We start from the raw sequence: 12,379 nt of genomic DNA on the forward strand, positions 1-12,379 counted from the left end.
AACTATCCTAAATATATATGCACCCAATACAGGAGCACCCAGATTCATAAAGCAAGTCCTTAGTGACCTACAAAGAGACTTAGACTCCCACACAATAATGGGAGATTTAACACCCCACTGTCAACATTAGACAGATCAACGAGAGAGAAAGTTAACAAGGATATCCAGGAATTGAACTCAGCTCTGCAGCAAGTGGACCTAATAGACATCCACAGAACTCTCCACCCTAAATCAACACAATATACATTCTTTTCAGCACCACACCACACCTATTCCAAAATTGACCACATAGTTGGAAGTAAAGCACTCCTCAGCAAATGTAAAAGAAAAGAAATTATAACAAACTGTCTCTCGGACCACAGTGCAATCAAACTAGAAATCAGGATTAAGAAACTCACTCAAAACCGCTCAACTACATGGAAACTGAACAACCTGCTCCTGAATGACTACTGGGTACATAACAAAATGAAGGCAGAAATAAAGATGTTCTTTGAAACCAACGAGAACAAAGGCACAACATACCAGAATCTCTGGGACACATTCAAAGCAGTGTGTAGAGGGAAATTTATAGCACTAAATGCCCACAAGAGAAAGCACAAAAGACCTAAAATTGACATCCTAACATCACAATTAAAAGAACTAGAGAAGCAAGAGCAAACACATTCAAAAGCTAGCAGAAGGCAAGAAATAACTAACATCAGAGCAGAACTGAAGGAAATAGAGACACAAAAAAACCCTTCAAAAAATTAATGAATCCAGGAGCTGGTTTTTTGAAAAGATCAACAAAATTGATAGATCACTAGCAAGACTAATAAAGAAGAAAAGAGAGAAGAATCAAATAGACGCACTAAAAAATGACAAAGGAGATATCACCACCAATCCCACAGAAATACAAACTACCATCAGAGAATACTATAAACACCTCTACACAAATAAACTAGAAAATCTAGAAGAAATGGATAAATTCCTCGACACATACACTCTCCCAAGACTAAACCAGGAAGAAGTTGAATCTCTGAATAGACCAATAACAGGCTCTGAAATTGAGGCAATAATTAATAGCTTACCAACCAAAAAAAGTCCAGGACCAGATGGATTCACAGCCGAATTCTACTAGAGGTACAAGGAGGAGCTGGTACCATTCCTTCTGAAACTATTCCAATCAATAGAAAAAGAGGAAATCCTCCCTAACTCATTTTATGGGGCCAGCATCATCCTGATACCAAAGCCTGGCAGACACACAACAAAAAAAGAGAATTTTAGACCAATATCCTTGATGAACATTGACACAAAAATCCTCAATAAAATACTGGCAAACAGAATCCAGCAACACACCAAAAAGCTTATCCACCATGATCAAGTGGGCTTCATCCCTGGGATGCAAGGCTGGTTCAACATACACAAATCAATAAACATAATCCAGCATATAAACAAAACCAAAGACAAAAACCACGTGAGTATCTCAATAGATGCAGAAAAGGCCTTTGACAAAATTCAACAACCCTTCATGCTAAAACCTCTCAATAAATCAGGTACTGATGGGCCATATCTCAAAATAATAAGAGCTGTCTATGACAGACCCACAGCCAATATCATACTGAATGGACAAAAACTGGAAGCATTCCCTTTGAAAACTGGCACAAGATAGGGATGCCCTCTGTCACCACTCCTATTCAACATAGGGTTGGAAGTTCTGGCCAGGGCAATCAGGCAGGAGAAGGGAATAAAGGGCATTCAGTTAGGAAAAGAGGAAGTCAGATTGTCCCTGTTTGCAGATGACATGATTGTATATCTAGAAAACCCCATTGTCTCAGCCCAAAATCTCCTTAAGCTGGTAAGCAACTTCAGCAAAGTCTCAGGAAAGAAAATCAATGTGCAAAAATCACAAGCATTCCTATACACCAATAACAGACAGACAGCCAAATCATGAGTGAACTCCCATTCACAATTGCTTCCAAGAGAATAAAATACCTAGGAATCCAACTTACAAGGGATGTGAAGGACCTCTTCAAGGAGAACTACAAACACTGCTCAATGAAATAAAAGAGGATACAAACAAATGGAAGAATATTCCATGCTCATGGGTAGGAAGAATCAATATCATGAAAACGGCCATACTGCCCAAGGTAATTTATAGATTCAATGCCATCCTCATCAAGCTACCAATGACTTTCTTCACAGAATTGGAAAAAACTACTTTAAAGTTCATATGGAACCAAAAAAGAGCCCGCATTGCCAAGACAATCCTAAGCCAAAAGAACAAAGCTGGAGGCATCACGCTACCTGACTTCAAACTATACTACAAGGCTACAGTAACCAAAACAGCATGGTACTGGTCTTTTCTTTTTTTTCTTTTGTGACACAGCTTTTAGTCTCACTTGCGTTTATGTGTGTTTTTCAGACAACAATTAATAATTATATTGAATATGTAGCAGCAATTGTCTTGAAGGGTGTTCATATATTATTGGACACTAACACTAACTACATTGGACTGACTTGTGTAAACTCTGTTAAACACGATTTAAAAGCCATTAAGAGTACTTTGCAGCCAGACATGATGGCTCACGCCTGTAATCCCAGCACTTTGGGATGCTGAGACGGGCAGATCACAAGGTCAGTAGTTCAAGACCAGACTGGCCAACATGGTGAAACCCCATCTCTACTAAAAATACAAAAATTAGCTGGGCATGGTGGTGCATGCCTGTAATCCCAGCTACTCAGGAGGCTGAGGCAAAAGAATCTCTTGCCCAGGAGGCAGAGGTTGCAGTAAGCCAAGATCATGCCACTGTACTCCAGCATGGGCAACAGGGCAAAATTCTCCATCTCAAAAAAAAAAAAAAGAGTACCTTGCATTAGCACTCTTAAAAATGCTAATAGACATTGCCATTAGCTGTGAAGGTTTGAATTTTATATGTCTGCACTGATATTCTTATCAAAAATTTCTATATTAGCTTCAAATATTCAGTTTAAAACTCAAACTTTGAGATTTTTGTAGCTTTTAGTTGGTTAATTTTGAAAATTTAATATGTTGATGGAAGTTTTAAATTATCATCATTATTTTACAAAATGATGGAGGAGGAGCTAAAATTCCTTGTTAGTTAAGAGAATTATGAAGCGTCAAAAAAACTCCTCATTAGGACACAAGGAAAAAGGATGGCCTGCTAAATCATTCAAAAATGCTTTTTGGTACCTTGGATTAATCATATAACAGCTATAGCAAGAAATAGATACCATGAACAGACCAATAACAAGCAGCGAGATCGAATCAGAAAGAGCCCAGGACCAGAAGGTTTCACAGCTGAATTTTAACAGACATTCAAAGAATTGGTACCAATGCTATGATGCTATTCCAAAAGACAGAGAAAGAGGGAATCCTCCCTAAATCATTCTGTAAAGCCAGTATCACACTAATATCAAAACCAGAAAAGGACATAATAAAAAAAAGAAAACTACAGAACAATATCCCTGATGAATACAGAAGCAAAAATCCTTAACAAAATACTAGCTAACCAAATCCAACAGTACATCAAAAAGATAATACATCACGATCAAGTCTGTTTCATCCCAAGGACGCAGGAATGGTTTAATATATGCAAGTCAATAAATGTGATACATCACATAAACAGAATTAAAGAAGAAAACTATATAATCATCTCAATAGATAAAGAACAAGCATTTGATAAAATCCAGCATCGCTTTATGATAAAAAAAGGCTTTCAATAAATTAGACATAGAAGGGACTTATCTCAAAATAATAAAAGCCATATCTGACAAACGCACAGCCAACTTCATATTGAAGGGGGAAAAGTTGAAAGCATTCTCACTAAGAACGGGAACAAGACAAGAATGCCCACTTTCAGCACTTCTATTCAACACACTACTGAAAGTCCCAGCCAAATCAATCAGGCAATCAATAAATCAATACATATATATATATGTATTTTATATATATATGTATTTATATATATATGTATTTATATATATATATATCTGCAAGTTGCTGCAAAATACATTATTTTGTTCCTTTTTATGGCTGGGTAGCACTCTGTGGTGTGTGTGTGTGTATATATATATGTGTATATATATGTATATATATGTGTGTATATATATAAAAGATATATGTGTGTGTATACATATACACATATGAACACTCACATATATATAACTTTTATATATATATACACACATATATACACACATATATACACATATATACATAGATATACACACATATATATACATATATATACACACACACACACACCACAGAGTACTACCTAGCCATAAAAAGGAACAAAATAATGTATTTTGCAGCAACTTGGATAGAACTGGAGGCCATTACTGAAGTAACACAAGAATGGAAAACTAAATATATGTTTTCATTTATAAGTGGGAGCTAAACTATAAGGATGCAAAAACAAGAGTGATATAACAGACTTTGAGCACTTGGGGAAGAGGAGTCTAGGAGGAGGTAAGAGACAAAAGACTATATATTTGGTACAGTGTACACTGCTTTGATGACAGGTGCACTAAAATCTCAGAATTCACCACTACAGAATTCATTCATGTAACCAAAAAGCACTTGTACCCCAAAAGCTACTGAAATTTTTTTAAAAATCATATAATGACTATAGTCCACTCAGTACTTGCTTAAATTTTAGATAATAACTATAGTCCATTCAGTAGTTTCTTAAATTTTAGAAAAGCTATATAAATTACTGGTACATAACTTGAAGACTGCTTTGGCTGGGTGCAGTGGCTCACATCTATAATCCTAACACTTTGAGAGGCCGAGGCAGGAGGGTGGCTTAAGGCCAGAAGACCAGCCTGGCCAACATAGTGAGACTTCATCTCAACAAAAAATTGAAAAATTAGTCAAGTATGGGGGTGCACACCTATAGTCTCAGCTACTTGGGTGGCTGAGAAGGGAGAATTGCTTGAGCCTGGGTGTCAAGACTGCAGTGAGCCATGATCTTGTCACTGCACTCCAGCCTGGGCAACAGAGGGAGACCTTGTCTCAAAAAAATAAAAGGAAAGAGAAAGAGAAAGAAACAGAAGGAAGGAAGGAAGGAAGGAAGGAAGGAAGAGAGAAGAAAAGAAAAGAAAGAAAAAAAGAAAAGATTGTTCTTCCTTTGGCTAATTAAGTAATGCCCTCACAGCACTAGATTGCATGGTGCACTTACTGGATAAACTCAATGGTGCCTCTAGTTGGGTTGATTGAGGATGTCTGAAAAGCAGTCACAGAGCCCGATGCCTGCTATTGCACAACAGATGAGCCTTTTCCTTTCTACACTGAGAATTTTCTTCTGTTTTTAGTGTGGTTTATTTTTGGCTCAGAAATAGTTGCTATGATGAAAATATTCCTTTGTTAGAAAAGACAGTAGCTACAACATCATTTTGAAAGAACCATGAGCATGAGCTATTTTTAAAAGGCAAAAGAAGTGGTTTATTTATTTGTCAGGGTTAATTCTTGATTATGTTAACACTGTTTTATGATAAGGTGACTTTTTTAGATTAAAATCAAAGAGGTTCTATATTTTTATCATTACAGATCATAGTTACAACATAGTGAGTTCTGCATACTGACTCATGTAGTGAAACCTTAAATAAGTTAGTAAGAAAAGCAATAGTTTTCTGAAGCCATGATATGGGTGATACACAGTTCATACTCAAATTATAACAAAGCTCTTCATATTTGTGAATTATAGAACACTACTTTTTATAAAGCCATATTTTTAGGGAAATTTAGGAGTGATATAGAACTGGTAAATTAGTAAAATAAATTTCACTGCATTTTTGTATATAATCATCTCTAGTACTCTGGAAATTGAGGATTCATTATGCAGTGATCAACTTCAAATACTTTTTAGTTCCAAATATATGAGCTAATAAGCCTTGCTTTTATAAGTATGTGCCAAATTGGGCAACATCAATGGATTTTCTAAAACTAATATGTGTCTTTCATTTAATGTTATTTGACTCTAATAAAATGCAGGATTATATATATAAATGACAAAGTTATAGTACTTAAAATAGTATGGTACTAGCATAAAGATAGACACATAGACAAGTGGAACAGAATACAGAATAAAGAAATAAACCCATCCATATGGGTCCAACCGATTCTCCTAAATAATACCAAGAATACACAGTGGATAAAGGATACTCTCTTAGACAAATGGTATTGGGAAACTGGATATAAAAATGCAAGAGAATGCAACTTGACTCTTATACCATACACAAAAATCAATTCAAAATGAATTAAAGACTTCAATGAAGAAGTAAAACATCTAGAATAAAACTCAGGGGAGAAGCTGTAAAGATGGTGGTTTGAGCAATGAGTTTACGGCTATGACACTAAAAGTACAGGTAACAAAAATAACCAAGCCTGACTGCATCAAACCAAGTGAGACTTCCACAGCAAAGGCAACAATAAGCAGAGTAAAATATAACCTACAGAATGGGAGAGAGTATTTGCAAACCATATATCTGATAAGGGGTTAATCTCCAAAATATATAGTGAACTCAAACAACTCAATAGCAAAAAATCTAATAATTTTTCTCTTTTTTTGAGACAGGGTCTCCCTCTGTCTCCCAGGCTGGAGTGCGGTGGCACAATCTCGGCTCACTGCAACCTCCACCTCCCGGGTTCAAGCAGTTCTCCCGTCTCAGCCTCTGGAGTAGCTAGGATTACAGGCATGCACCACCACAGCCCGGCTAATTTTTGTATTTTTAGTAGAAATGAGGTTTCGCCCTGTTGGCCAGGCTGGTCTTGAACTCCCGACCTCAGGTGATACGCCCACCTCGGCTTCCCAAAGTGCTGGGATTACAGGCATGAGACGCTGCGCCCAGCCTTAATAACTTAATTTAAAAATAAGCTTAAGGGCTTGAAGAGACATTTTTTTCAGACACAAAAATGCCCAATACATACATGAAAAGATGCGCAACATCACTAATCATCAGGAAATGCAAATCAAAGCCATAATGAAATACCACTTGCACACCTGCTAGCCCGGCTATTGTCAAAAAAACAAAAGACAAGTGTTGGTAAACACATGGAAAAATCAGAACATTTGCACACTGTTTGCGAGAATGCAAAATGGTGCAGCTCCTAGGGAAAACAGTATGGAAGTTCCTCAAAAAATTAAAAATAGAACTACCATATGATTTAATAATCCCACTTCTGGTTATTTATCCAAAGGAATTGGGATTATGATATTAAAGAGATATGAACATGCCCTTGTTCATTGCAGCACTATTCACAATAGCCAGGATGTGAAAACAACCTAAATGCCTATCAACAGATGAGGGATTTTTCCTTCCCTCTCTACCAGGAAATGATGGATTTTTTTAAATGTGGTATATACATGCAGTGGGATATTATTCAGCCTTAAAAAGAAAGACATCAGCCTGGGCAACATAGTGAGAGCCCCATCTGTACAAAAAATAAAAATAAATTAGACAGGCATGGTGGCATGGGCCCACAGTCCCAGCTACTCAGGAGATTGAGGTGGGAGGGTCGCTTGAGCCCAGGAGGTTGAGGCTTCAGGGAGCCGTGTTTGCACCACTGCACTCCAGCCTGTGTGACAGAACAAGACTTTGTCAAAAAAAAAAAAAAAAGGAGAAGAAGAAGAAGGAGGAGGAGGAGGAGGAGTGGGGCGGAGGAGGAGGCAGAGGAGGAGGAGGAGAAGAAGAAAAAGAAGAAAGATATTCTTTCATTTGTGACAACATGGATGAACCTAGAGGACATTATTCTAAGTGAAATAAGCCAGTCACCAAAGGATGAATACGGCGTGGTTTCACTTATATGAGTTATCTAAAATAGCCAAACTGGCGGGGTGCGGCGGCTCACACCTGTAATCTCAGCACTTTGGGAGGCCAAGGCAGGTGGATCACTTGAGCCCGGGAGCTCGAGACCAGCCTGGACAACATGGCAAAACACAGTCTCTACAAAAAATGCAAAAATTAGCCAGGCATGGTGGTGCACACTTGTAATCCCAGCTACTCGGGAGGCTGAGACAGGAGAATCGCTTGAACCCAGGAGGTAGAGGTTGCAGTGAGCCGAGATTGTGCCACTGCACTCCAGCCTGGGCAACAGACTGAAACTTCGTCTCAAAAACTAAAAAAAAATAAAATAGCCAAACTCATCGAAGCAAAGAATATAATGGTGGCTGCCAGAGGCTGGAGAACAATGAGGAGTTGCTAAGCAATGGGTATACATTTTCAATATGCAAGATGAAGTTCAAGAGGTCTGCTGTACAGCATTGCACCAATAGATAACAGTAGTACATTGTACATTTTAAAATCTGTTAAGAGGATAAGTCTTATGTTAAGTGCTCTTACCACAATAAAAAAATTTTTAAACATAAAGAAAGAAAAATGTGAGGCTGGTAAAAACCCAGAGACCAGAGGCCGGAAGACTAGATGGTCTCAGGTGGCTATGGTGGAAAAGAATATGACACAGGGAAGATGGAACCAGACTGTAAGGGTCCCTCCAGACAGTGGGCTCCACCTGGCAGGAGACAGAAAGCCAACTTACAGAGGAAAACAGTTGTCAGGGCCAGAATATAGGGTGACAAGTCATCAGGATGGGCTCCATGCTTTGCAAGACCCAGTGCAAAAAAATGTAGGACCCCTTGTTGAAAAATTACTAAGAATTGAAGATGGCAATAGCAGAGCATTAAGCCAAGCACAGGGCCCTTCTGAGAAAGGGGCATGTGTGGCTGCACAATTCCATATCTGTGAAGTGTGCAATCCCGTAAGGTGGCCAACCGCATAGGTTTCCCAGGATGTGGGATTTCAGTGCTAAATCTGGGACAGAGCTAGGCAAACTAGAGCTCTTGGTCACCTTATCAGGACCGAGATTCAGAAGAAAGGAATGCCTGCATCCCAATACTGCTAGCTTGCCATGTGCCATCGCTGGGACTTGATCTACTCATCTGTAAAGTGGGGGTGATGAGGCTATCATGCACCTCCTATTGCTGTAGAAATAATCAATCTGGAACTAGGAGTCTGAGATTTCTGTGAAGTGTGTGTGTGTGTGTGCACGTGCGCGCATGCATGTGCAAGTCTGACTCTGTCACTCTGGCTGCTGGAGTACAGTGGTGTAACCAGGACTCACTGCAGCCTCAACCTCCCAGGCTCAAGCAATCCTCCGGCTTCAGCCCCCAGAGTAGCTGGGACCATGGGTGTGTGCCACCACACCTGGCTAATTTTTTTTTTTTTTTTTGGAGAGATGGGTTCTCACTATGTTGCCCTGTCTGGTCTTGAACTCCTGGGCTTAAACAATCCTCCCAACTCAGCCTTCCAAAGTGCCGGGATTACAGGCGTGAGCCACCAGGCCCAGCCACATGTTATTATTTTTGAAGGTTCTGAAAGGGGTACTGTGAGAACTTATCTGGCAGCTGTGGGCACACTGAATTAGAAGGAGAAAGATCAACAAAGAGGCTACTGTCATGTCAAGGACAGTACCAGGTCTCACCTGGCTATGGGAGGGGTTGATGCCAAGTCCCAAGGTTCCATGAAACAGGTAAACAGCACCCCGGTTGTCCTCCTCTCCTGGGGCCCCAATGGCCACGTCCGTCAGCTTGTCCCCATTCACGTCCCCCAGCACTGTTAGGGCTGCCCCAAAGCGGCCCCAGGGTTGGCCCTGCTCCCCGTAGAGAACAGCATCACACTGCCACCGAGCCCTCTGCTAAACACAAACAGTATCAGGCCCCAACCCAGGCGACCCCTCCACCCACACTGGGCCCCACCAAGCCCAGGTCCCATCGCCACTCACCCCCCTGGGCAAGGGGCACATGGACACCTGGCCCCCTCGGGTCTGCTCGTAGTAATGGGGGGCCCCGATGAGGACCAGGTCGGTGCTGCCGTTGCTGTCCACGTCCACGGAGCAGAGGGAGGCCCCGAAGTAGGCGCCGATCTGAAAGAGACAGTACCATAATCACATACCTCTTCCCACCTAAAGCAGATGTGGGGGTTTTCTCTCTCTGAAGAAAAGTTATGCCTGCTGGGGGAATCCCTCTGGAGCAGATGTGATCTTCTATATGGTTCATGATAAATTATCATTTGAATGTGCTGCCAGCTAAAGGAACCTATATAATAAGCCTGGCAGAATGGTTTCTGCCTGTAATCCCAGCTACTTGGGGGGCTGAAGTGGGAGGATCCCTTGAGCCAAGGAGTTTAAGGCTGCAGTGAGCTTTGTCACCACTGCACTCCAGCCTGGGCAACAGAGCAAGATCCCAATCTCTAAGCGTATATATATTTTTGTTAATAATTTAAAAGATAAAAAATAAAGAAGCCTATAGTAGAGTCAATGGGCAGTGAGTGAGGATTTACCCCAGATGGTATTCCTGGGAGATTATTAAGGCAGCAAAGTAGGATTTGGGTTGGAAAATACAGATAGAAAATTCTAGAAGAGAAGACAGAATACCACCCTTTCAATATATTGGGAATCTTTAGGTAGGTAAAAAGTCAAAGTTGGCACTCTGACTAATAAGGCTAATAACTGGCTTAGGTTAAAAATAACTATTTGTTATTTGTTATTTGAATATTTTTGTGATATTAAGAAATATCTTCAAGGTCAATATGTAGAATTCATCCATAAAATTCACCTATTTAATCATCCATTCATTCATTCATTTATTTATTCATTCAACAAACAAGTGTTTCTTTTTTTTTTTTTTGAGACGGAGTCTCGCTCTGTCGCCCAGGCTGGAGTGCAGTGGCGCAATCTCGGCTCACTGCAAGCTCCGCCTCCCGGGTTCATGCCATTCTCCTGCCTCAGCCTCTCCGAGTAGCTGGGACTACAGGCGCCCGCCACCACGCCCGGCTAATTTTTTGTATTTTTAGTAGAGACAGGGTTTCACCATGGTCTCGATCTCCTGACCTTGTGATCCGCCCGCCTCGGCCTCCCAAAGTGCTAGGATTACAAGCGTGAGCCACCGCACCCGGCCTAACAAACAAGTGTTTCTTATTGCTAAGCACACGGCTGGGTAGTAGAGACACAGCGCCTTCCAGGGCCCTCAGTGCAGCCAGGTGGAGGGGAGGAGAGTAATCGATAGATTAACAGTGAGATGTGTATAGCAATTTCAAATTGGGACAAGTTCTAGGAAGGGAATGTGCAGGGGACATCATGCCACGGCTCTGCAACGTGACTTCTGCCTCATACACCATTGAGGGAAGACTCATTGGTAACTCAATACAGGCATTTAAGCTTTATCCTAGAGTCAACAGAATTTGATTGTTTTTTAGGTCATATTTATTGTGGAAGAGTTTACATACAATAAAATTTAGCCTTTTAGTACATAGTTTTATGAGTTTTGACAAACATATAAAGTCATATAACCGGCCAGATGCAGTGGCTCATGCCTGTAATCCCAGCACTTTGGGAGGCCAGGGTGGGTGGATCACCTGAGGTCAGGAGTTCAAGACCAGCCTGGAAATCATGGTGAAACACTGTCTCTACTAAAAATACAAAAATTAGCTGGGCGTGGTAGCGAGCGCCTGTAATCCAGCTACTTGGGAGGCTGAGGCAGGAGAATCGCTTGAACCCGGGAGGTGGAGGTTGCAGTGAGCTGAGATCATGCCACTGCACTCCAGCCTGGGCGACAGAGCAAGACTGTCACAAAAACAATAAATAAAGTCGTATAACCAACACCACAGTCAAAAAAGAAAATAGCTTCATCATCCCCAAAATATTCCCTCATGCCCCATCGTAGTCTATCTCTCACCTCCAACTACCAACATCTGGCAACCACTCAACTGTTTTCTGCCCTTATTGTCTTTTCTGCAATGTCATATAAATGGAATTACATTGTATGTGGCCTTTTTAATTTGGCTTCTTTCACCTACAATAATGCTTTTAAGATTCATCTGTGTTGTCGCATGTATTAGTAATTTGCTCTCTTTTATTGCTGATTAGTATTCTCATTGTATGGGTGTGCCACAGTTGGTTTATCCATTCCTTAGTTGAAAGACATTTTGGTTTTTTCTAAGGGGTGATTATTAATAGAGCAACCAGAAACATTTGCATACAGGTTTTCATGTGTTTTCATCAACCCAGCCTGGGCAACAGAGTGAGACTACATCTCAAAAAAAAAAAAAAAAAAAAAGGCTTAGGAGTGGAATTGCTGGTATGGTAACTGTATGTTAAACTTTTTAAGAAATTGCTTATTTTGAATTAATTTTTATATGGCATGAGGTATGAATGGAGATTTATTTTTATTTTTTACTATGAATGTCCAATTCTTCCAGAACCATTTGGTGAAAAACTCTTAAACTTTATCTTTGCACCTCTATTGCAAATTAACTGGTAAAGTGTGACATTAATGTAAAATGTGTGGGGAGGAGAAGTTAAAGTGTCGAGTTTTTGTATGTG

The 12,379-nt window shown here is 40.3% G+C and overlaps 1 protein-coding gene across 1 annotated transcript in view; it reads right to left on the reverse strand.

The window, feature by feature from the left end:
* ITGAM (integrin subunit alpha M) overlaps positions 1 to 12,379 on the reverse strand; it is a 77,663-nt gene that overhangs the window by 26,022 nt on the left and 39,262 nt on the right. The window contains exons 13-14 of the mRNA XM_030797781.1: positions 9,782 to 9,922; positions 9,482 to 9,691 (exon numbers count right to left, since the gene is read on the reverse strand). Of these exons, the coding sequence (XP_030653641.1) occupies positions 9,482 to 9,691; positions 9,782 to 9,922 (351 nt within the window). The remainder of the gene's footprint in view (positions 1 to 9,481; positions 9,692 to 9,781; positions 9,923 to 12,379) is intronic.

Source organism: Nomascus leucogenys, chromosome 2, assembly GCF_006542625.1.
Source record: "Nomascus leucogenys isolate Asia chromosome 2, Asia_NLE_v1, whole genome shotgun sequence".
Lineage (NCBI taxonomy): Eukaryota > Metazoa > Chordata > Mammalia > Primates > Hylobatidae > Nomascus > Nomascus leucogenys.